Source organism: Serpula lacrymans (genome assembly GCF_000218685.1).
Source record: "Serpula lacrymans var. lacrymans S7.9 unplaced genomic scaffold SERLAscaffold_9, whole genome shotgun sequence".
Lineage (NCBI taxonomy): Eukaryota > Fungi > Basidiomycota > Agaricomycetes > Boletales > Serpulaceae > Serpula > Serpula lacrymans.
In genome coordinates, this window is record NW_006763298.1 from 1355227 (window position 1) to 1378500 (window position 23274).

A 23274-nucleotide genomic window follows, 5' to 3' on the forward strand; every position below is an offset into this window, starting at 1 on the left:
TTCTCTTTCATGGACTAGTCATTTTCCTTTACTCATTGGTTATACCATCGGACTGATGACTCATATTCTTTCACAATACTTCTTTGCATTCATATTACCTTGTATAGTACTAAGTCCTTCAACAGACAAGCCGGCCCTAGATAGGATGTAACCCCTATCACTGAAGCCTTTACCTATATATAGTTAAGTACACATAGTACTAAGTCCTTCAACAGACAAGCCGGCCCTAGATAGGATGTAACCCCTATCACTGAAGCCTTTACCTATATATAGTTAAGTACACATAGTAGTATTCTCCTCAATACAATTCTACATAGTTTATGCTTACAAAGCTAGACTCTAAGAAGCAGATTTCCTACCGGAAGAACAAGAAGATTATCTTTCATAAAAACCTCTATTCAGAACTGTAATCTCAAACTTATCTTCAGATAAGCCTCAGATAAACTCCTCAGGAAAAGACCCAAGACTTTGTTAAGCACTTCGTGCATAACAGAGAGTTGTTGTGAAGATCATGATATTGTCTAGGTAAACAATAACCTTCTCTTCTGTGATCAATTCTCTGAGGGGAGTGTTGGCATATCATGGGTACTACTATAGATTTTCCATTCTTTCATTCATTTTCATTCAACTATTCCGACATTTTGATACATTACATAAGTTTCCTAATTAGGATACAGTAAAGCGCACTCATCCTACCTTAGACACCTCAGTCATTTACCAGAAAGACTGAGGTATAGTAACATCATTATTATAGTTAAACACATACTTACACATTCCTTTAGAGTCTTTTCATTTACAGTTCTTGCCATCACATCAGGGAGGTGGTCCATCATTATTTGGAAGGTTGCTGGAGAGTTGGTAAGTCCGAAAAACATGACAAGGGGTTTGAACAGACCATGGTTAGTTCTAAAGGCAGCTTTGTGTTTGTCACCTTCTTTAATCCGTACATTGTTGTATCCCCATTGTAAATCCAACTTTGTGAAGTAGTTGGCACCCTTGAGTTTATCAATGAGTTGGGATATGAGGGAGAGGGTGTAGCAATTTTTTATGGTAAATTCATTCAGCTTGCGATAGTCTTGAACAGGGTGTAGCAAACTGTCTTTCTTCTTGATATAGAAGAACAGAGATGCATAGGGCAATTTGGACACTTGGATTTGTCCACTTTTCAGATTTTTGTTGAGGAATTTGTCTAGATGGTGCTGTTTGTCTCAGCTAAGAGGGTACATTTTGCAGTCAAGACTGTTAGCCTTAGGTACTAATTCAATTCCGTGGTCCTAAGAATGTTTGGGGGGAAGTTTGTTGAATGATTCTTTGGTAAAAATAGGTTCAAATTTATGGTAGACTGGGGGAAAAATGTCTCGGAAGGTGAGTTTTGACTTTGCTTTTTCGGAGTACTCGGCTATCTGTTGGCTTTTGGTGGCAAAAGTGTTCAGTTCCAACTGCATCATCTCTATTATTTGTGTTTCAAGATCAACGGCTAAGATTTTATCCCCTTCTTTAAGATGATACTCCAAATCATCAGTGGGGAAAGTAATCTTGTTGGCCCGCCAATCAATTGAAGGGTTAGTAAGTATTAACCAGTCATGTCCAAGTAGTATACATGGCAAAAGTAATAATGCTATAATGACATCCATCAAATGTTCCTTCCCTTTCACGTTGATGTGGAGAGTGACATAGCACATTACTTTCTGGGATTGGCCATCAGCTCCTGCAGTATCAAGAGGCACAGGTAGTGGTGTGGAGGTTATACAGTACTTGTCAATGAGGCTTTGGTCAATAACTGAGTTCGTGCAGCCGGAATTGATAAGGATAGGCATAGTGAAGATTTGTTGATTGTCTGTGGTAGTGACTTGAGGAATGATGTGAAGGCTCCATTTTGGCATAGGTCTGTGCAGTAAAGTGTAGGCATGGATATGTTTCATAATATTCTCTTTTTCACGATTCTTCAGCATCTGTATTGCTTGTAGAGTGATACTTTTGTAGTGGTCTTTATGGGCCCAATTTCATAGTAGAGCCCTTGCTCTTTCTGGCTTCTGGTCTTTGATTCTTCTAGCCAACCATTCCAGTGAATGTGGCTTTGCATATTCATCAGTTACAGCATATAAATGTTGATCAACTCATTTTATTGCAGTTGTTGGTAATGTACAAGAGTTAAATACAACATTACGGGTCAGAGAGTCTGTGCTTACTCCTGACCATTCTGAAAATCTGTAGGAGGCGCTTTAATCTCCTTTAATGATGACATAGTGGGAGTGTCTTTGGTTTCCTCTGTTTCCATATAGTGTATTGCCACCTTTCTATGTGGACAATTTCTAGCAATGTGGCCTTGCTCACCACAATTGTAACAAGTAATGTTTGGGTTGGGCTGACATTGTCTCTGTGTGTTTGAACTCCCAATCTCCATAGGCACACCTGATCCTCCAAATGTTCCTACTGCATTGGAATGGACTGCATTCTGGAGTGGTGGCTGATGGGGTGGTGCATAATATGGTCGTTGTTGAATGTACTGTGGTCTTTGCGTCTCTGTACTCGGTACTGCTTGTTGGTTCTGCTGCGGTGCATAGTTTTGATTCTGTTGATAATGTGGTCGATATTGTTGGTACTGTGGTGGCATCCTTTGCTGTGGGGGTCTGTCTCTCCTTCTTTCTAGGTTAAGTTTTTCATTCCATTGCTCCCATTTCCTGGCTGCTGCCTTCTACTCTAGATATGTAGTGGGTAGGTTTTTCTGTTGCAAAATGTGATCACAAAAGAATTGAGAGAGGTTTCAGCAGAGTAATTGTGAACAAACAGATAGCTTTCTTCTGCATCTGGTGGTAATCCTGCTTCCATAAATTTCAACTCGAGTCCTCTGAAGTATGTGTCAACTGTCTCAACTGTCACATCTCTTTGTTCATAACTGTGCAGCACAATTTCTGCCTTTAACTTGAGGTGGGGGTCTAGGAGTTTGTTATCCAGCTCTTTGATAAACTCTAAGATAGTGCCCCAGTTCCGTAGTGCAAATAAGTCTCCTAGGAATGCGGTTTTGTTGTTAAAATCTGCCTTCCAAGTGTGGCAGGCATTGTTGGCTTTGTCAGATGAGATTTGGGATAGTGCAAAGAGAATTTTAGAGGAGTTGGTTTGGAAGCTTTTGGGATATGCAAAGAAATAGTTTGCTAGTGTGTTCCTCCAGTTAATGTATCTCCTTTGTGCAGATGAATTCAAATGGAGGAGAAACAAGGACAGCCTTGCTACTATGATTGCATTTATCAGTCATTTTTGCTGCCAGATCAGGTTCAAGGTCCAGAGGCTCTTGATTGAACCAATTTTCAGGCACTGCATTTTTGGGTGGTGGATTCTGAGGTGGGGGAGGAAAGTCTTCCAGTTCAGTGGATTGATATAAGTTGTTTGGTTCTGGAGCTTCAGCGGCAGCTCCTAGAGATTGTGTGGGAGGTGTTTTGGGAGTAACGGGAGGGCAGGGTTCTCGGTAGGGCTCCAGTTTTTTAAGCAATTAAAAACACAGGTTTAACTTAATCAAAGTCCGGGTCAAATATAAAACTGCTAGTAAAACCTCCTTCTGCCTCTCGAGGTCTCCAATACTCTACACCTTCAGCAGACTCTTTGCTTTCTGATTCTGTCCCTTTGTCCAATTCTGCGCCTATACTCTCCAACAAACTTCCTGGTTCTAATCCAATTATTTCTGCGTTTGGTGAAAAAAACATGACTATGGGTTCGAAGAGTCCTTTTCTGGTTTTAAATGCCGCTTTCTATTTGTCTTCTGCTCATTGACCTTGGTATGTGGATGAGTACTGCAAGTAGATACAAGTTTGTTGACTCTGGTTGACAATGGCCCAGAAGTTGATTTGGATGACCATGACAATAAAATGTTTGTGGTGGTCTAACTGCTGATTAACAACAAACAGAGTGAGATTTACCAATATTCAATAATATTTCTTGATGTAATTGAAGACTTATCGGATGTTGTATAATTTGGCAGTGTAGTCTTTCTTGTCACAAGCTTTTTCTTGTGCAGTTGCAATAAGCTGATCAGATTGGGCTAAACAGGCAACAACTCTTTGAATATGATCTTTGGTGGTGGGTGTGACTATAATGACAGAGGTACTGTGTTGAAGACCAAAACACGGTCTGAATGCTTCAAGGTCTTTGATTTGAGGAAGATAAAGAGTATGGCGGAGTCGTGTTAAATAATTAACAATGGAGAGGTTGTCAATGTGATTGCCAATACAGAAGTATTCAATGGATTGATAATGGACTGGCAAAGCAGAATAGATATTGTAGTAGTTGTTGGTAAAAAATGAGGAGGGGATGTTGTAGGTGGGTGCTTCATTGGGCTTTTTTCTAAACAATGCCGCAAGGTAAAGTGTGTTCAAAATTGTAAGGGATGAGTTGGCTGGGTATATCAGGAAACAAAACAGGGCAAATGCAATAAAGTTCCATGAGAGAGGGGATAAAATCCTGAAAAATGAGGTGCAAGTTTCTTTCACATATGTTAGCCTCTCCTTTCAGAAGTTTGACCCTCTGAGTGTTCTCGTAACTTGGGCATACTAGGCTGCCTTTGAAGTAGTTGCTCAATGGAACCTGTCCGTGGTTCAGAAATATGGATATTAAAAGTTCTCTCTGTGCTTTGTCTGATATGTTGGAGAACCTCCTCAATGCTCCGAGTATTTCTCCTACAGATGGTGGAATAGTAAAAGATGTTACAATACACAATTTTCGGACCTTCAACTTTCACTCTCCGCTTTAACCCTTTTTCTTTATTTTCACATGCTGTGCCATGCAGCACTTTTTTTTTGTTTAAACTCCACTTTCTTACACTGCGCTGCCTTCCTTTATTTTAGATATAAGTCTCTCATGCAGTGGAGCTGGTCACACAGGCTGTGCCCTATGACATCGTCAGCCACTGCCTCCATCAACTGTATAGTTGTAACAACCAAGAGTTAGTTACTCTGGCGCACACAGGAACACACTATAAAGGTAGTGGATAGGGAGTGGTTACCCCTTAGGCTGCAGAGAGTTGGTTGGTTAACAACAGGAGGACTCGCTGAGGAGTCTCCTGGATCTATTGGGGTATATATACTAATACAGAGTGTTTGTACTTATGTACTGTACAGTTGATAATGTTAGTGGCTGATAATGTCATGGGGCCTAGCCCGCATGACCAGCTCCACTGTGTGAGAGAGTTGTATCTAAAATAAGAAGAAGGCAACACGGCGCGAGAAAGAGGAGTTTGAACAAAAGGGGAAGTGCCATGTGGCACCCTGTGTGAAAGCTAAAGTATACAAGGTTAAAGTGGAGAATGAAAATGAAGGAAAGGTCCAAAAATTGTGTTATCATAACGATAGTACATATGTACAAACAAACCTGTAGTAAGTATAAATACCCAATAGATCCAGGAGACTCCTCAGCAAGTCCTCCTGTTGTTCACCCACAACTAACTCGGTCCTAAACCTAAGGGAGTTTATCCACTCTCTCACTCACTCCTCTCTGCTTGTTCTTTCTGTGCGCCAGAATATAAAAACTTTGGTTGTAACAAAAGATGGATTGGGTGAGGGTGAGAGCACCATTAATATCAAGGACTAGTTCCTTGATGGAATTGATGGGAGAAGATGATGCAGATGTGTCTTGATAAAGCTCAGTGATCTGCTCAACTGCCCCTTCCACGTCTGAGGAACGGGCTTTGGTAGGGACCGGGAGGACTGGGAGCAGTTTGTTGAGACCTGCAAGGAAATCTCTCTGGTGTTTGTGGTCCGCTTCTGATACCCACCTGTCTGAGTGCTATTGGGATGTAGACACAATGAAGGTAGATGATGTTGCTGAGGAGGCTGGTCTGAAGGTAATGGATGATAGCAAAGGGGGCAAAAAATTGGACAAGAATGTTTATAGTAGATGAGGTGTCCAGTTTGAGGAGACTGAATGGTGGTAGGTGTGGTGGTGTGAATAGTAAGAGGTCAGTGAGGGGGGTGAGGAGGAGAGTAGGGATAGTAGGGACGAGGAGAAGGTGATAATGAGGGTTTAGACTGGTGCAAAGGCAATAACAGTTTTTTTGAGGTATGATGAGATAGTTTTCCAGAGGGTTGCACTTCTGGAAGAGGATTTGAAAAGTGAGTTTAATATTCTGTCAGGCAACGAATACAAAGCTATGTAAAATCAAGAATAGTCTGACTAACAAAGAGCCAATAAGAAAAAAAGAGAGGATGGTATGACATGGTACTGAGTCACAGCCCATATTGCTGATTAATATCTTGCCGAAGTATCCCCAGATACAGCCTTTAACCTGTGCTACGCCATTGGGATGTTTTTTCTTGAGGATTGGAGAGGAGGCTCCTATGTTGTAAGTATAATAGAACGCAAGTGTGAAGGGAAAACAAGAAGAAGAAGGATAAAAGTAATAGAATATCAGCTGTAATTTCTAATCCAATGGTGAGAGGAATAACAGGGAGTGGGTCAGGTAGCCACAATATGATGGGAATGCAATAGAAAATTTGATTTCTTACACTATCTCCAACACAATAGGCTGAAAATATTGAATTGAGCAAGATTACCAAGCTCGCTATTAAGAACAGCAAGCTTGGTTATGGCACGCTGAGCTTGCAGAGATGTAAAAAAAAACTCTCAAGTCTAAGCTTACCTAGGTTTTTGGGGTGGTATTTATCACCGGTGTTGAGAGAATTCAAATTTCAAACCTCACTATAGTGGGCGAGACACATGATCCTCCACTATAGTTAGGCTTGTTTGTTGGGCGACCTAGGTGCATACAACTGCATCACATGATGTGATAATCACTGTGGCAACATTGTTTACACAAATTATTTGGTTTGACCAGTCACATGGTGAGTCTAGACACTGGTTATGTGACTATGAAAAGTCTTAAAAATAAAGTACAGAAACAGTAAAACTTGAATAGGTGCTGGTATGTCTATTGTAACAGGACTGGTCACATGTTGATGGCCTCCAATTGATATATAGGCCATGATGCTTTTTGATGCATTGTGGGGAAGTAAGTAGAAGCTTTTTTGAGTGATGTGGGTAGCATGGTTATCTTGTTTGTATTCCAATTTAAGAGTGGCCCAGGCTGTTCAGCTGGATTTCCCATTGGGCCCACTGGAAACTAGATATGATAAAAAGCCTTTTGTTCCAGTTGGTCAGGGCAGTGCCACCTGTGGCAATAACCTCAAGTGGATCAACAACTTCCCACAGATCTTCTATGCAAAGGTAGGATTCAGTTTGTTTTGACTATCCAACTGGTGTTGTCAAGTTTGTCAATAATAGAGTGGATGTGTTTGTGGGAAATGAGTTGGAGATAAAATAAGTGATTATGTGGTAAAGGGTTTTACACTGATTTAATAATGGACTGATTGTTCAGATGCCTCAGATGGGTTCACAGATTATGCAGATATAATAAGAATTATGGTGCAAGGCCCATACCGTAACTTGGTGAAACTCAAGAGATAACATAAAAAGGAGACCAAAAGACAATAATTACAAAGCAGGAGATTAACAACTATTTACAGTATATTGGAGAATCAATGTCAAGTATTCCAACAATATTCAGAGCCAGGGATATATTAGTATTGCACAGGTCTTGTGTCCATGTAGGCCATAGGATGGGAACATTGGACCCCTATAGTTACCAGTCAGGATTACTGGTACCAACAACAGTTACTAGCCCCATCTAGTCAATATAAAATGTGTTGTTTTGGGAGTGATAATGCCGTACTCATGTATCCATTTGGCATTCTTCTGGGTAGTGAATGGGTATTATTGATAGGGGCTGGGCTGAGGGTGCAGGGTGCGCTTGATTTTACGCGTTTGAGGCTGCCAATGTCTGCTGCGGAGAAGTCAGCACTGAGAAGGCAGCGTGAGAGACGCGACATGACAAGTCACAAACCCCGATCAAAATGATCGTCGAATTACGTAATCGACAAGTTCAACCTGTGTATTGACAAGACTTGAGATCAGCACAAAGTCCCATTATTAGCGTTGTGTCGTGATCGCAGCATCCTTACCTTGGCCAATTGGCTGGAGAACGCTGCTTTTGTCGAACGTGGCGTCGCGTCTGAGTGGGTCACCTTGGCCGTGCCTGTCGTGAGAACCATGATGTGTCCAGATAAGTACCTGTTCATCATACTCCATCCACTCTTCCTTACTAACCGCCATGAAATACGCATCACGAAAATACGTCGACCTCATCCGCCAGACATCCGCAAAATGGGCCAACTGGGATCCCCCAATCCCCGTCCAGGTGTGCAGAGCTTGTTTTGATCTTACTCCAGCTAATGTGTGTGATTTACAGCCAGGCGACTACGGCACAATTGACAAAGAGACAGGCGAATTCCTGAAGGAGGGCAACATCTACGACCCCGATTTCGCACCTCACCTCGCTACCAAATTCCCTAACCTCGATCTCAGTAAACACAAGCCCGTCACTGCAGAAGAAGAATCTGACTTCATCGTCTCTTCCACGGGTGTACGACGCACAGACTTCAAGTTCGGTCCCGACATGTGCGTACTTTATTTCTCTATGATCTCTTCGTGTGCTGACATCATGTGGATCATTCTCGATGCGTCTGATACGGGTGATGTCAGTGGTATCGCAGGCATCGCTAGCGCGTCTCTCAAAGGCGAATGGCAGTTCCAAGAAGGCAGACGCGGCGCCCTCCTTGTCATGCACGCTCCACGCCAGACTTACATCCCACCCGGAACTATCCTGGAGCCTCTCTACAACATACCTCTCCTCAAAGACAAATATCTTGTCACCAGTGTCTTCTCCTGCCCCGCCTACTCTCTCTACCTCTCAAACAAAAGTACTTCTCCTAATGTGGTCCATCCTACTCTCAGCTCACGTCTCCATTCTATCTTGCAGGCTCAGAAAAAGTAGCTCTCGCCCTCGTCGGCTCCGTCCCATTACCCTCTGCCCCCGCAGTATCCGCAGGTGGCGAAATCTCTCTCGAATGGTGGACGAACACCCAAACTTCCTTCCTCCGCAAAGCATCACATAAAACTGGGTCATATTGCTACACCCCACTCTTCAAGCTCCAGCGCAAGCTCCCTTTGACGCGGCGGCTCTTCCGCGACTCACCTGTGCCTCCACCAGAGGGCGATGATTTGTGAGCTGCCCTTTCTTCTCCATCTCCAGTTTTATGGCTGATGTCTTTTATGCTTTGATGTAGCTGGACAGACGTCCATCAGCCTTGGGAACCTCTCGACGAGGATGGCGACGAAGATCCCGTATATGATGAGGTGAGCACTAGATGTGAAGCTCGAGTAGCACGAGCTGACCGAGCATTGATTGTCTAATAGGATGTTGACTTCGACCAAGACCCCACCATGATCAACGCAACGAACCAACAGTCCGGAGGCGGTGGTGCTGATGACGATTTTTGAGCGAGTTTGTCGTGCTGTCACAATTTTCAGTCTTCAGTCTCCTCCTTTTCACGAATTGGAACACATACCATCCCGTATAAGTGATCTTATGTGACCTCTCATTTCTCATAGGTTACAATTTACGACTTTAAAAGTTACTAACAGAACATTCACATATATTCCCTTGCCACTTTCATGTCTCCCAGTCTTTCATACATATCCATATCACCACAAAGCTGTGCTCAATACTGATTTTTTCATTTTGAAAACTCGACAAAAAAAATGGCAAACGGTAAGCGTTGTGAAAAAAATATATATCGCGGGCAAAATGTGTGGGTGTTCGTTTTCCTCCTCTCACGTGGCCCTTGTTTGTCTAAAAAATCACCTTCAACTTTTGGTAAACAATGAAGGCGATCAGTGACTTACAACCATAGCAGAAACATGACATGACGTTGTGATTCAGAGCAGCGATTCATCTTTGAAAGAGTCGTCCTGCATAAGTATTATAAGTTCACAGTTCGATTCTAATTCACCCTCTTCCCATCCAATGGATTCAGAGATACCGGCGTAATCAAGGTTCCCTTCCATTTTCAATTCTCATCTTGAGAGTTTCTGAATTCAAGTTATTTCAGTTCACGTTCAAAGGGTATCAGTAGCATATCAGCAGTATTCTCCATTGGGCTAATAATAGAAAAGGCTCAGAGAAGTCATGAAGGCGTTGGACCATCGCCCAGGGTGTGTGACCAGATTGTCTAAAATGTCTCAAGCCGGGATTAGTCCATCGTGACCTTTCTGATCATCGATGGTGCCAGTTTAGAATAGAACGTCGCTATCCTTTGGTTTGTTTTGTCCTCGCTAGTAACGCTACTCGTACCCATCAACTAGAATAGCTGATCGAAATGGTTTGATGCTTTTCAATTGTCTTATTTGTTTTAGTTGACTCTTTATCTATGTTTTCAGGCCACAGAAACGCAGCAGACGCCCAAATCCGATCTCTCAAGTCTTCCTGCCGAGACGGTTGAGTTTGCCCATAAGATATTTGATGCCGCTAGAAATGGCAATACAGAGCTAGTACTACAGGCCGTTGATGCAGGCCTTCCCGCCAATTTAACCAACGAAAAGGGTCCGTCTAGTCATCGCATCACACCAATTGGTGGTTTTGACAGCCCGATCCATTCGCTATAGGGAACACTCTTCTCATGCTTTCCGCATATGCGGGTCACGTTGATCTTACAAAAGGCCTCCTTGCTCGTGGCGGAGATCCGAACAGATTGAATGACCTTGGTCAATCTATGATAGCGGGTGCGGTTTTTAAGACACATAACGAGGTTGTGCATATCCTCGCAAACGCCGGGGCAGACCCTAGGATTGGGACTCCAAATGCCATCCAAACAGCTCATATGTTTGGAAGAAAAGAGCTGATGGAGGTGCTTGGTGCCAAGGAAGGCGACATAGGTGCAGACGTACCTACACCATTTAGTACTGCTGGGGACAAAAAATCTGTCTGAGCAGATTGTTCATAAACTTATGAGATGATATGTAAGTGATGTCATTAGAAACTCTATCCAAGGCTCTATCCACCAATTTATTGTGTATCAAAAGCGTTTAAATGGTTTGATGGGAAAAACTGTCGTGAGCACGGGGATGCTAAGATTATCATTGTAAGACTGTCCGGGGATGTATTCAATTGCTGACTGCGTTATCCTTCAAGCCTTCATCGAGCAGCACCTATTTCCTTCCCAATCGTTTTCAGGCATTCCCTAGCAAGTACCCTCGCGTCTACTTCCACCACCTTTCCATTTTCTTTGTCTGATGCACCAATGCGACTGCGGTGAGCTTCTCCTGCGACAGCTGGAGATGAAAGCGAAGAGTGAGTCGTCACCCAAGCCGATGGCATCTTTCGGGGTATCGAGGCGATTTCACAAAGAGTCGAGTATGTGTGGAACAGATGTGCGACTGACGAGCGTTTCACAACGTCTGCAACCAGTGCTGAAGGCGAAAGTGACACATCAACAGCTTCGTCAAGGAACGTAAATACAAAGTAGGTAACAAAATACGAGGCTGACTCACTGGGTTGCGACGCACTATGTCTCGAAGGGGAATCTGACCATGCTGCCCATAGCGTGCCTGGCCACAGCCTAAGCTCCAGAAGCTTCCGCAGGACATACAGAAGCTCATCTTCTCGTACTCTGGTGTATTTTTAGGCGATTACTACGGCGAAATTTTGTTTAATAACTCACCTAGGGAACGGTAAATGACCGCGCAGTGACTCGTCCGCTACATACCCTATCATCGTCGTGTGACACCGGTCCAGTAAGGAAGGTAGACATAATGTAGCCACCTTCTTACGTTGCAGTTCTTGATCTTATCATTTCTGAATATATGCTACTTGGACGAGGCCATGAGCGACACACCTTTGGAAACATCGGAGCAAATCAAGAACAGCAGATCGAAGCACCAATATGAAAACCGTTCTCGAGGTACAAGGTTTCCCCAAGATGTGCTGCCGTGGTTTTCCATGCCAACCTTCTCTAAGGTATGAGAGCCATTCATAGAGGGCGATCCAGGGGGTGAAAAACTGGGGTCTGGATCATATAGCTGGCTGCCTCGGTACAACATTTTGGCAAGCTGAGTAACAAGATAATCAGGCACTTTCATATCTCCCAAATGTGGCACAACATCGATCTCCAACGCAGCTATCAAGGCGAGGTCAAAGTTTTCCTCTGCTTCTTGAACATCGAGTGAGAAGTTCTCAGCAGCGGAACTATATGTAAAAGAGATAGAAGTCAGACTTCAAAACGCGGTGTGAAGTGACTTTAACTCAGACGCGGTACCTACCAGTCAGCAAGTATACCACCTCTGAAGACCTCAATGACTTGTCTCCAGATTCCCTCAATGCGCTCGTCAGGTATATCTAAAATCGAATTAGTGCACGCTCCTTATATAATAAATCTATCTTCATACTTACCATCACCCAAATTCTTCATCTGTTGAGCACATTCCTTGACGATGCGCAGAAAACTAGTTGTTGCAGTTTTCCATAGAGGAAGGTCGTTACCAAATTTGGATGGTGCTGGACAATCGTACTTTAGCTTGACGGGTATCGCGTAGGCCTGAGATCCAAGAAATATATGAGACCACAAAAATATGAGACGGCTTATTGACAAACAAACCGATAAAACAGCTTCCAATGTTCCATCTACATATATATCTGCTTTCTTCTCGAATTGGATATAAAGATCAACAAGGAGCGGCATTGCTTTCTTGGAGAGACCGATATATGTGATTCGTTTCTGCGGCACAGTGGACTTGATAGGGGACCCTGACACCAGGTTTAAAGCTGGCTGGACATCAAAGGAGGCTAGGAACGGCAGTGTAGCATACTCTGACAGATCTCGCATGACAAGGGAAGGCGAGCCTGTGGAGGAGAGATCAATGTCCTCTATGGCATTCATCACAGCTGCCTAGAAATGTTATCAGATGAGGAGATGGAGAGCAATCAATGAAGACATACCTGCACAGGAGTCAACCCATCTACATCTGGTCTGTAATCAGGCGAATTGGGGTATGTCAGTACACCTGTAACAAGCGTAAGATTCGCTGATAAGTAAGTCAATTTTTTTTTCACTCTGACCTTTCAATATTGCCATCAGGCGAGTCAGGCGCTCCAAGGGCCATTCAACACCGTCCAAGGCTCGACTGATAGTCCTCGTACTTCGTATGACCTCGACAAAGGCAACTAGACTTTCCTGCGTAAATGGCCTGTATAGGAGACGGGCATCCACATTGGAAGGAAGCGACTTCCCGCCTTGCAGTATAGCACTCCCAATCTGGTCACAAGCCTTCCAAGCGCATTCCCAAGATTCAGCAACCTTTGGGGCAAGGGTCGACTCTGCAGAAGCAGAAGCCTTGATAGCCTTCTCCAAGCAAAGGAGAGCAGGCGGACTGAGTGTCCGACGATCCAATAAGACAGTGTCCTGAATGTGTCCTACGAAAACCGTCCAGGCCTTCGTGAACGAGTCAAGACGCATGATTTTAGTGGTTAGGAAATCATTGATGATGGAGCCTATCGACTGTAGAGCAAGGGTCTTCGACTCATCCCATGCTTTGTCAGGGGTCTGTATCGACGTTAAAGTGTTCTGAGACGAAGCTTGAGTATGGCGCCGCGTTTCAACCGAAATGGCGTCAAGAAGCGGGAATGTAATCTTCCATATGCACTCGTCCCAGGTCTCCAAACTGAGCGTGGCTCCGTACAGCTGCATCGCACGGAACAACGTCTGTATGGCACCCACCCGCACTTCAGCTCTCGCATCTGTGCAAAGCCCCAACACCTCAAGCAGCAATGACATCCACAATGAACTATACTCGGGCTCCTTCTCTACATCCTTCCGTTTCGCCTGAATCGAGTCTGAAACGCTCCACAGCAAACTCTCGGCGGCTGTCAGAGCGATGTTTGTATCTGCCTGTCTGCCAAACTGGCCGAGCGTGCTGATGCATAAGCGAAGGTGCTCTGGTGATAGGGAGGAGACGGCATCGCACACGAGCTTCAGCGACTGGAAGGCGATTTTGACGAGAGCGGTGTATCCGCGTTCGTTGCCATGGCCTAGTGGTAACGGCCTTGGCCGGCTGGGCTCGAGAGACAGAGTGCTCATAGAGTCGACAGAAACCGTCCTCGAAGGCGGCGGTGGTTTACACACGCTGCCCAGCATCTCGAAGATAGTCTCCCATCCAACGACAAACGTGTGTCCAGACGCCTGCAGAATCTGATGCAGCGTCTCCAGGCCCATCCTCCGCAGCTCGACGCTGGTGCTGGTGCTGGGAACGTTCTCTGGAGGGATCACTTGTTGCGCGAGAACGTCTAGGACGCGTCGCTGGACCGTTGCCTGCAGATCGCCGGTGGATGAGAGGCTGCGAGGGACGACGACGAGGATTTCGTCCAAGATGCGCGCGGCTTGGACTCGTATTGGCTGTGGAGCGAATGGAAGCCCTATGATCGAGAGAAGATGACTTGTCGTAGTGTTCCAAGCTATATCCGGCGAACGATAGATGAGGCGATGGATGTTGAGCATAGCCACACCTCCCAGCCTATCTACACCGAAATCACCTGAACGCTACCCATGATCAACGATTAGCATGACATAACTACACGTAGGGGACGACGACGATAATAAACGGTTCTCACCAACGTCCTCGGTAAGTGTATCCCGCTCACCCTTCTCCGATGCGCCAGTTCGCTACGCGGGGAAAGCGTCGCAGAGCTCTGCATATCATCCAGACTACCGCTCTCACCACCTCCCAGCATACCCGAGTTGTCCGATTGCATGCCCACCATCTCCGAACTCAGCTTGCAAAGCGCGTTGACAAAGTCATGGAACGCGGTATCCTCGAGGTTCTTTGATGCGTCGAATAAGCGCTGTATTGCGCTCTGCACGCTCTCGCCATCGAGGTCTGTGAGGAGTGGATGACGAGGGGTGAAGTGGTGCTGGGACGCACCCGAAGATGAGGCCTTACCGTGTTCGCCCTGCTGCTGCGAGGGCGCAGAAACAGACCGGTTGGACTGGAACCCGCCTGGGCCCAAGGTGCTAGCGCGTCGAGAGGAGACGGCTTGTGATCCTTTGACTGTGAGTACATAATCCGCGTTCTGCAGCGTTTCCAATATCCCATACCAGCTCTCCCCCAGGCTCCCCGCCAAAAAGAGCGCGCTGCCTACCAAGACCTTCAAGCATGCTAAATTCCTTTCGCTCAATCCAGGGGGCTGCGTAGGACCTGTCAGGCCGAGGTTCTCGGTGATAGATGCCGAGGCTGTACGCGGGGTCGAAGGCTCAAAGTAGGTGTCGAGGCTGGAGACGACGCGGGAGGGGATGGCAAATTTGGCGAGGGAGGTAAAGAAGGCGTCGCGGGGGGTGGAGAGGGCGAGCATGCCGGAGACGTGAGTCATGGCCTGGTAGCTTGTGAGGACGTCGACGAAGAGGTCATCCGAGAGGGAGGTGGAAATGATGAAGGAAAGGGCGGCGAGGAGGGCAGGCCAGCCATTTTCGATCATGGAGCGGACGATGAGGAGGTGGCGGGTGCTGGGTTCGTCTTGGGGGAGGGAGGAGAGGTCGAGCGCGGGTGGAGCGCGGATGAGGGGGTCGCCGGCAGTGCGTGGTTTCTGGATCACTATAGAGGTGTATAAAGGCCCAGTGAAGGAGGCGAAACCTTCGCAGAGAGAGACGATGCATTGCACGCCTAGGAGATATATGTATGATTCAGGAATTGGAGGAGAGTCGGCTTTGTCGAGTTGGTCGATGCTAAGAGTTGGACGTTAGAGGTGGATGGGTCAAGAGGTGATAAGAAGAGAATGTACCATTGTAGCTTCATCGCTGAGCCTTGGACACTCAGTCCTCCTCCTGAACCCATCATGCCTACAACACCAGAAACAGTGGCACTAGCCGCCGTCGCCACCATCCCAGCCATCCCGCCCACATCCAAACCATATCCTGAGCTCGAAGATCCAGATCCAGATGCGCTCAAGCCCTCCCCAACAGCATGCGCTGAAACACCCACACCGAACATCTGCGAGCTCACGCCTAAGAGCGCGGGTTTTTCGGTGAGGAGACGTTTGAGGGCGCTTATGAGGGAGCTGAATACTTTGGAGCCCGGTTGTTGGGCGTCGTAACGATCCCATATGTTCCGAATGAGTTCTGCATCGCTGCAGACGCTGTTAAAGGGAGTGTATTAGTGGGTGGCAGTGTGAATTCAACTAGGGAGGTTTGAGAAGAAAAAGACTCGCCCACGCATGATTTCTAGTGCGAGGACGCGCGTCCAGGGAGGCCGGGGTGAGGTGTGGTCTATTGATTCTGTGTCGTCTCCTATCATTCTGATGAGGAGCATGAGAAAAACCTCTGCTTCTGTTTTGAGCTCGAACGAGAATTGCTTAAGAAGGAGAAATATAACGCGAGTGCCACGGAGTGTCAGTGGAAATACAGGCCGTTCGGAGAGGGCTTTGAGAAGTAAGGGACACAGGTGGTGTTGGAGGAGTAACAGCAGCTCGGGGTGCTGTGTGGCTATCAGTAAGGGGTATGAAGTGGATGCAGGGTTGTAAGTGAGTTACCTTGCGGAAAAGATCGTGGTAGTTTGTGAGAACGCTTTCGATAAGCTCGAGTGCAAAGGTTTTGTGGAGGTAGTCGAGTTTGAGAAAGTGTGGTTTTTCGGCGTTGGCGAGGAGGCAGAGGTCTTCGAATACGGAAAATGCGTCTCGGGCATATGGGCCAAGGAGTTTGGTGGAACCATCGGGGAGGATGGTGGAGACGAGGGATTCGGGGTCGATGTTTTCGCGGCGGTCTTCGTCGACCATCTTGTCGACGACGAACATGACGAGCTGACGAAGGGTTGCGGCAGCGGTTGACGAGACGACTGCGATCCGCGAGTCTTGCAGCTTGAAGCACAGGAGAAGAGCCTATCCAATCCAATATACCCTCAGCAATCATTCACAGTTCCCACATTGAGATACAAAGAAAGGAGGGGGCATGTGAATAGAACACGTACATCACCGAGCAAATCCCCGCTGACAGCCTCGAAGTTGGTAATGAGGGATACGAGGGTCTGGAGGATACGGAGCTGGATATCGACGCCTTGAGACATTGCATCTGTCATGGTAGATATGATAAGGGGTACGGCGGATTGAGGAACGGCTTTGAGGGCGATGAGGCGTTGGAGGGAACCGAGAGAGATGGCGACTACTTTTGAATTCTTTGTAGCACACCCCATGAACACTGGGCGAAGGAGGTCATCTGATTGTGGGCCATCTAGGAAGGGTGGGTGAGGAGGTGGAGGTCAAGAGGAAAGAGAGAACACACCAGAGGCTAAGCTTGCGGTTGCCTGCTCTGGCGAGGAGCGTAGTATTGATAACGACTTTTCTGCAGCCTATGCAAGTATGACAATTAGCAATCCGCTCAGTTGCAACACGAATTTGTGCAACAAACACCTCGCGTATTTCGGGATGTTTCCTCCTAGTTTCACTAGCCAGAGACTGCGCAGGACATTAGCACTGGCTGTCGGTGGTAAAACATGAATAAGACTCACCTGAAGCTCTGTGACCAAGAAAGCCAGTGAACTCATGGAGACTGGGCTGCAAAGTGATGATAATCTACAGTGCTATCGCTACAGTGGTCAGTATTCGAATGCGAAATGGCTCTACGCAGTCGTCTATACCAGAGTGCACGGGGTCTGCTTACATAACACAGTTCAACTGCAGCTCGTTGTGCTTTTCTGCCTTGCTCGTCGTCCAACACGTTCTGCTCGCTCTTTCCTCGTTGTCTCCGTTCACAATCGCGTCTCTTAACTACTGCCAATGGGGTTCTGTCGTCGATGTGGTGATATTGTCAGTGGACCGCGGTGCAAGTGTGGTGGCACGGCAGTTGGTGAGTGTGCTGTGCTCGTCGTCGTGCACAGTGGTGAGCTTATGCATATTGTCTTAGCTCCTGTTGTTAGCTGGTCACCGTCGAAAGACACGTCTGTCGACAAGTGGTCGCAGACGTATACCGCACGTGATTCGTCTCCTACTCGCTCCCAAGCACGCGTCCTCGACGACCCCGCTGATCCCAAGCTCGATTCCCCCTCAAATCCCAATCCCAGACTCAGCTCTCCTCCAGTGACCAATCCCAGACTCACTTCTTCTTCAGATCCCAATCCCAGACTCCCTCCATCGCGTTTTCCACGTCCCAATGCCCCCTCTACGCCCAGCTCCACTATAAATCTGAGCCATCGCGTCTCCGCACACATTTCCTCGACCACGCGTCCTCCATCTCCGCTCAAACAATCGGTTTCTCTCCCGCCTTCTTCTCCAGACCTCCACCCACCCTCGCCCTCCTATGCTTCCCTCGCAGCCAATATCCTTCCATCTCCCTATGCGCCTACTCTCTCCAAAGTCTATGGTTCAGTTCTACAACCCAAAGAGTCACTCGCCTCTTTCTCCTGTGCGCTATGTTCCTCTGAATTTCCCCCTGACGCGACCATCTATCCAGATCCCTCCTCATCCTCTCTGTCTGGATCCACTTCTTCTATACACACCACAGACCGCTTCCTCTGTCGACCTTGCTTCATCGAAAACGGAGGGTCGAAAGGCCAATGTCCCACCTGTCAACGCCCAGTCCTTATCCTCAAAAGCGAGGGAGGCTTCATCGAAAATTCGGGTCGCGTATGGCACAAACGCTGTTTCCGCTGCCAATCATGCTACAAAAACATCGGCGACACCCCCATGGTCGACCTCCTCGGCCACCCCTCCTGCGCAGATTGCTTCGACTCGTGTCTCAAACGCGATAAAACTACACCTCGCAAGACACGAGAATCCGACCTTGAATTTACTAGGGGCGAGAGAGACAGGCTACATGGTGGACTGGGGGATGTGAGGAGCAGGGAGGGAAGCCCGGCGCTTGAGGAACTTGAGCAGCGTCTCGGGATTCTTAAGGACAGGGATGGTAGTCCAGCTATCGATGAGCTCACACGACGACTCAGTGTCGTCCTCAACAGAACTCCTACCAAGGACTCACCAGCCCCAGCCACCTCAAGCCCCCTGATCTCTCGCTACGCCAACAGTCCCATCCGTGACAACAGCCCCCTCACAGACCGTACTCGTGGCCGTTCGCGCAGCATCATCGACTCGTCTTTACCCCTGGCTGGACACGCGTTATCTCACAATATGGTCACTCCAGAGCGTGGCAGGCGGAGCGAAAATGAGGGACAAGGTAGTGCGAACAGCCTCGCGCAGAGATCGCATGATAGGTTCTCCACCCCCGATTCCCGACATGATTCACCAAAGAGGCTCTTCAGCCCCGAATCGACGAGCCCTGTGCGTTACGGCGCGCCTGCCGTCGGACGTCCCTCTCTAGACGCCATTGAAGAGATGAAAAGGCGTTTCCTACGCCAATCGCTCTCCGCCGACGATATCGTCTCTCCACCACCTTCGTCGTCGTCCACCTTGCCTTCGCCCCTTCCCCATTCCGCCTCCTCGCCTGTCACCTTCAAGTCTCCTACGCCGCAGAAAGTGGCATCTCGTATACCAGTTGCCAAGCGCTTGAGTGGGTCGCCTGTACAGAGGAGCAGAGATAGTACTTCGAGCGTAACATCATCACGTGATCGCGACTCGTGGATCCCCGCTACTCCAGATCTCACATCCGAGTTCTCCGACGCGACGACGCTCTCCTCGGGCCCTTCTTCTCCTCCTGCATTCAACTCACCCGGGTTTAGAGACGATGTATTCGTGCATGGGAGTGGTGGGAGGGGAGGAGAGAGGAGGAGGTCGAGAGGGGAGGATGTGGGTTATGGTGGTATTTCGAAGTTTGATATTCCCCCGGTGCAGGCGTTGAAGCCCTCGATTACTGGCCAATCACTGAAGTCTTCCTACACGGGTCAATCTGTCAAACCGTCGTTTACTGGACAATCCATCAAGTCCAACCACACAGGCCAACCTCTCAAACCCAGCTACACTGGCCAATCTCTCAAACCATCACATACTGGCCAATCCCTCAAGCCATCACACACTGGCCAATCCCTCAAACCTTTTCACACCGGCCAATCACAAACCCAGCCGCTCAAACCAGCACTCACAGGCCAACCCCTCCGCGCCGCAACGCTCTCCACCGACTCGCTCTGTGCGAAATGCGGTGGCGCGCTGTTTGCTAGTCAAGCTGGTGGGCGGTTTGTGACAGTGCCTGAGGTGAGTGCGACGGGATACGGGACGCCAAAGACGTATCACACGGAGTGTTTTAGGTGTGTGATATGTGATGGGCCGTTCAGGGAGAGTGGGACGGGACAGGCTGTATTTGTGAGGGGGGAAGGGGGGGCTTGTCATGTTGATGTGGGTCTCTCGATTGACTTGGTTTTAAAATGCTGGGTGTTGTGTGGTTCGAACTGATTTATGTAATTTAATTTTTTTACAGTGTGCACCTCCAGAAAGAAAAACTATTAGGTCAACCGCTGTTTCGTGCCCCATTATCAACAATGGATTCCCTTCAACACCAGCCGCGCCCCCGCCTTCTTCTCTCCCTCCTCCGAAGACTCGTACCAGCTCTTCTTCTGTCACGCCCTCCTCCTCTAACACCAACACCATCAGCAACCGAAACAGCCCCAAACCGCATTCCTCGCGGTACGAACGCCCACTCGCTCCTCCTTCCGCGCCAGCCATCTCAACCTCTTTCCCGCGCTTTGGGAGCTCGACGGCCTGTCCTGGGTGCCGGAAGAACGTGTCGCCGATGGAGATGGGAGTGGTTCCTGGGCCGCAGGGGTCAAGGTGGCATGCGACGTGTTTGGTGTGTGGGGGAAAGGGAGCAGGCAAGGGGAGGGGGAAGAGAAAGGATGAGCCGGGGTGTGGGAAGCGGTTGGATAGTGCGGCGAAGAGTGATGGGGAGGGTGGGGTGTGGTGTCGGGAGTGTCTGGTGAGTCTCGCTTATGTGTTCTATATTTTTCACAAATTTTGAACCGCTAAAATAATAACTGCTAAAAAAATGCTAATTTTTTAATATAGCTGCTTTTGCCTTTATCCCTGCGCACCCCTCAAGTATCGGCAGAATCGCCTACGAAGCCCCTCGTGCCTAGCTTTACGGGTAGGAGTGTAGGGGAGCGAACGACGACGATGGCGAGACAGTTTACAGGCCTTGGGGGTGCCGACGCGGCGTTGATGAGGCAGCTGACGGGTGGAGGCTTGAGTCCGACAAGGCAGCTGACAGGGAGTCCTACGAAGATGTTTGGGAGTGGTGGAGGTGGGAGAGAGGGAGGGGGGTTCAATGTGCCGGGTACACCTCGCCCGAGGCCGAAGAGCGTGATTGGGATGAGAAGTGTGGGTGGGGGGAAGAGTGTTGACGAGGGTCGGGGGATGTTTTTGGTTAGGCAGATGACGGGGGGTGGTGGACTCTAAGTGTGAGGCGGTGGGGCGTATGAACGTGTGGATCGAATGAAGGTGAGGATGGAATGTCGAATATGTTTTGTAAATGCTTTCAGAATTTTTCTCTTTCTTTTTCTTTTTGGATTCCAATAGTCTGACTTGACTCTCTCGAACATGAACTATTACATTCCGATCCCGCAAAGACTGGACTTGTCATACACTTAGCACCAATAGTACTACTGTCGAATACGAGCACACCGATGTATGATCAGGTCATACTTGCTTCCCTTGAATTGTTGATCCCTTTCACACCATAATATTCAAGATTTCGCCTATACAAATACAAGAAATATGATTTCAATGGACAAAGTGTTACGTCCCCGTCAAGTCGAGCCTGGAACACTTCACTCTCTGTCAAGGCTATTGTCAAAAAATATACATAATTCTGCGTCAGAATCTATACCTGCTGCGATCCAGTAACTCTGTTATCACTTGTCATCACGCAGAATCGGTGTCCTCTGTAGAGGATAATAATTTCAACACGACATGCATAAGGAGAATAAAACTAGGATATACCCTCATCTGGGCCATTCCTATAGAAAGTACCGAAAGGAAGTGGCTCACGCTTGTTGGGGCCGGATTCTACTCAAATCATATCAGTAAGTATATCACGGTAGCAAAAAGATGTTGTGATAGACACACCTTCTGCCCCTATGCCAAGTGCGCTCTTTGTATGTTTACTCACCAGACGTTTGAGGTTCCCATCCGTAACTTCAGAAGTTACATAAACAACGAAGTCAGCGACGATCTCCATTGCTTCGTATTCACGAGTTATAACACATACCATCCTGTAACTCAGCAACTGGTACTGCTATGGCCACTTGCAAAAGGCAGAAAGCGATAATCAAGAGGGAACCAGTGAAAATGGATTTCATGGTAAATGCTTTATGAATGGGTTGGCTGTTAGTGCCTTGGGAAAGTGCAGGATGTTGAGACATAGTCACTGCACAAGAACCTTTATACGTGCACGAATATGAAGGATGGGGGTTACTGAAAATGATAATTTACCGTATAGTAAAAGACTTCCCCAAAGTACAGTGACTCTACACCTCAATTTGGTACGAATATCACTCTAAGTATCTGGTACCCGGTGTGTTCCCCGTAGAATGAAAAGGCGTTCTTCTAGCTGAGCGGCAAGACAGTGAGGACTGTGACAGGTCCCAAAAAAAGCCAGGATATTTTCAAAGACGCGGAAATGAAACGCAGCATCAAAGCCTACATCTGCTTCCCACTGAAACGAGCATGTCACAAGCCATTATTTCACTGTTCTTCGTCCCGGTAATCAGATGCAATCCAATTGACCGCTGGCTGCCTCATGGTTATTCAAAGATAGGAAAAGCGTTGCCGAGAAATTATGAACGATATCACGCTTGTGCTTGTAACTGGACTAGACAGCCGCGACCTCATCGTCTGGCTAAGGTATAGCCTGCTGGGCTTTATCAACGCCGAGAGAAGCACTGGCAGATGGAATTTACGCACCAGCGCACTGTACGATAATGTCTTCATTTTCAGTGTCAGTCCTATCGTAAATTCGCATGGAGGTGTCGACTCTTTTAACCCTCGACCTGCTGATACCAAGCTCCTGGCAGGTAACCTCTGGATTAGCTTGATAGGATCTAGTCTCCCCTAGGCATACCATTTAGGAGGAAGACAGTCGTTCCTCCTATCAATGGTCTGCTTCCGCGCCCAACTAACCGTCATAAGGGAATATCTTCCCATGAGCCAAACAAAGGCGGCATCCACGGCATGCCTTCCAAAAATGGTATTGTCACATGGAGCGGCAGCACTACCACAAGTTCGTTAATGTTGAACGTTGAAATGAGCGTACAACAACCTGTTTTGCCTACAGGTCGTATATATATCCACCACCACCTAATGGTACAATACTAATGGACAGTAAATCTGGAAGCCTTTAATTTACTTTAATCTTAGTCCCTCTTTCCAACACATTTCTCTCCGCTTCATTCCCAACCAAGCTAGTATTCCGACAACTC

General features: G+C 47.4%; 5 protein-coding genes across 5 annotated transcripts; 2 read left to right on the forward strand and 3 right to left on the reverse strand.

Moving 5' to 3' along the window:
* Positions 1-1274: 1274 nt before the first annotated feature.
* On the reverse strand, positions 1275-1817 carry SERLADRAFT_439864 (uncharacterized protein; the record flags this gene model as incomplete). Its single annotated transcript, XM_007320300.1, has 1 exon — positions 1275-1817. The coding sequence occupies one exon, from the start codon at positions 1815-1817 to the stop codon at positions 1275-1277; it is 543 nt and encodes a 180-aa protein (XP_007320362.1).
* Positions 1818-8152: 6335 nt separating this feature from the next.
* On the forward strand, positions 8153-9381 carry SERLADRAFT_439865 (uncharacterized protein; the record flags this gene model as incomplete). The annotated part of the gene is made up of 5 exons (XM_007320301.1): positions 8153-8239; positions 8291-8801; positions 8861-9104; positions 9168-9237; positions 9298-9381. 5 exons carry the CDS (start codon positions 8153-8155, stop codon positions 9379-9381), a joined length of 996 nt encoding a protein of 331 aa, XP_007320363.1.
* Positions 9382-10146: 765 nt separating this feature from the next.
* On the forward strand, positions 10147-10949 carry SERLADRAFT_394153 (uncharacterized protein; the record flags this gene model as incomplete). Its single annotated transcript, XM_007320302.1, has 3 exons — positions 10147-10262; positions 10321-10483; positions 10546-10949. The coding sequence occupies 3 exons, from the start codon at positions 10260-10262 to the stop codon at positions 10866-10868; spliced, it is 489 nt and encodes a 162-aa protein (XP_007320364.1).
* Positions 10950-11074: 125 nt separating this feature from the next.
* SERLADRAFT_439867 (uncharacterized protein) lies at positions 11075-17460 on the reverse strand (the record flags this gene model as incomplete). The annotated part of the gene is made up of 16 exons (XM_007320303.1): positions 11075-11549; positions 11601-11724; positions 11775-12124; positions 12199-12274; positions 12329-12473; positions 12534-12824; positions 12875-12939; positions 12995-14471; positions 14543-15650; positions 15707-16043; positions 16137-16398; positions 16454-16777; positions 16888-17147; positions 17199-17265; positions 17327-17371; positions 17425-17460. 16 exons carry the CDS (start codon positions 17458-17460, stop codon positions 11075-11077), a joined length of 5442 nt encoding a protein of 1813 aa, XP_007320365.1.
* Positions 17461-21386: 3926 nt separating this feature from the next.
* Positions 21387-22951, reverse strand: SERLADRAFT_471873 (uncharacterized protein; the record flags this gene model as incomplete). The annotated part of the gene is made up of 9 exons (XM_007320304.1): positions 21387-21631; positions 21684-21738; positions 21797-21862; positions 21923-21991; positions 22065-22163; positions 22289-22428; positions 22500-22706; positions 22760-22862; positions 22917-22951. The coding sequence occupies 4 exons, from the start codon at positions 22153-22155 to the stop codon at positions 21719-21721; spliced, it is 246 nt and encodes an 81-aa protein (XP_007320366.1).
* Positions 22952-23274: the final 323 nt, after the last annotated feature.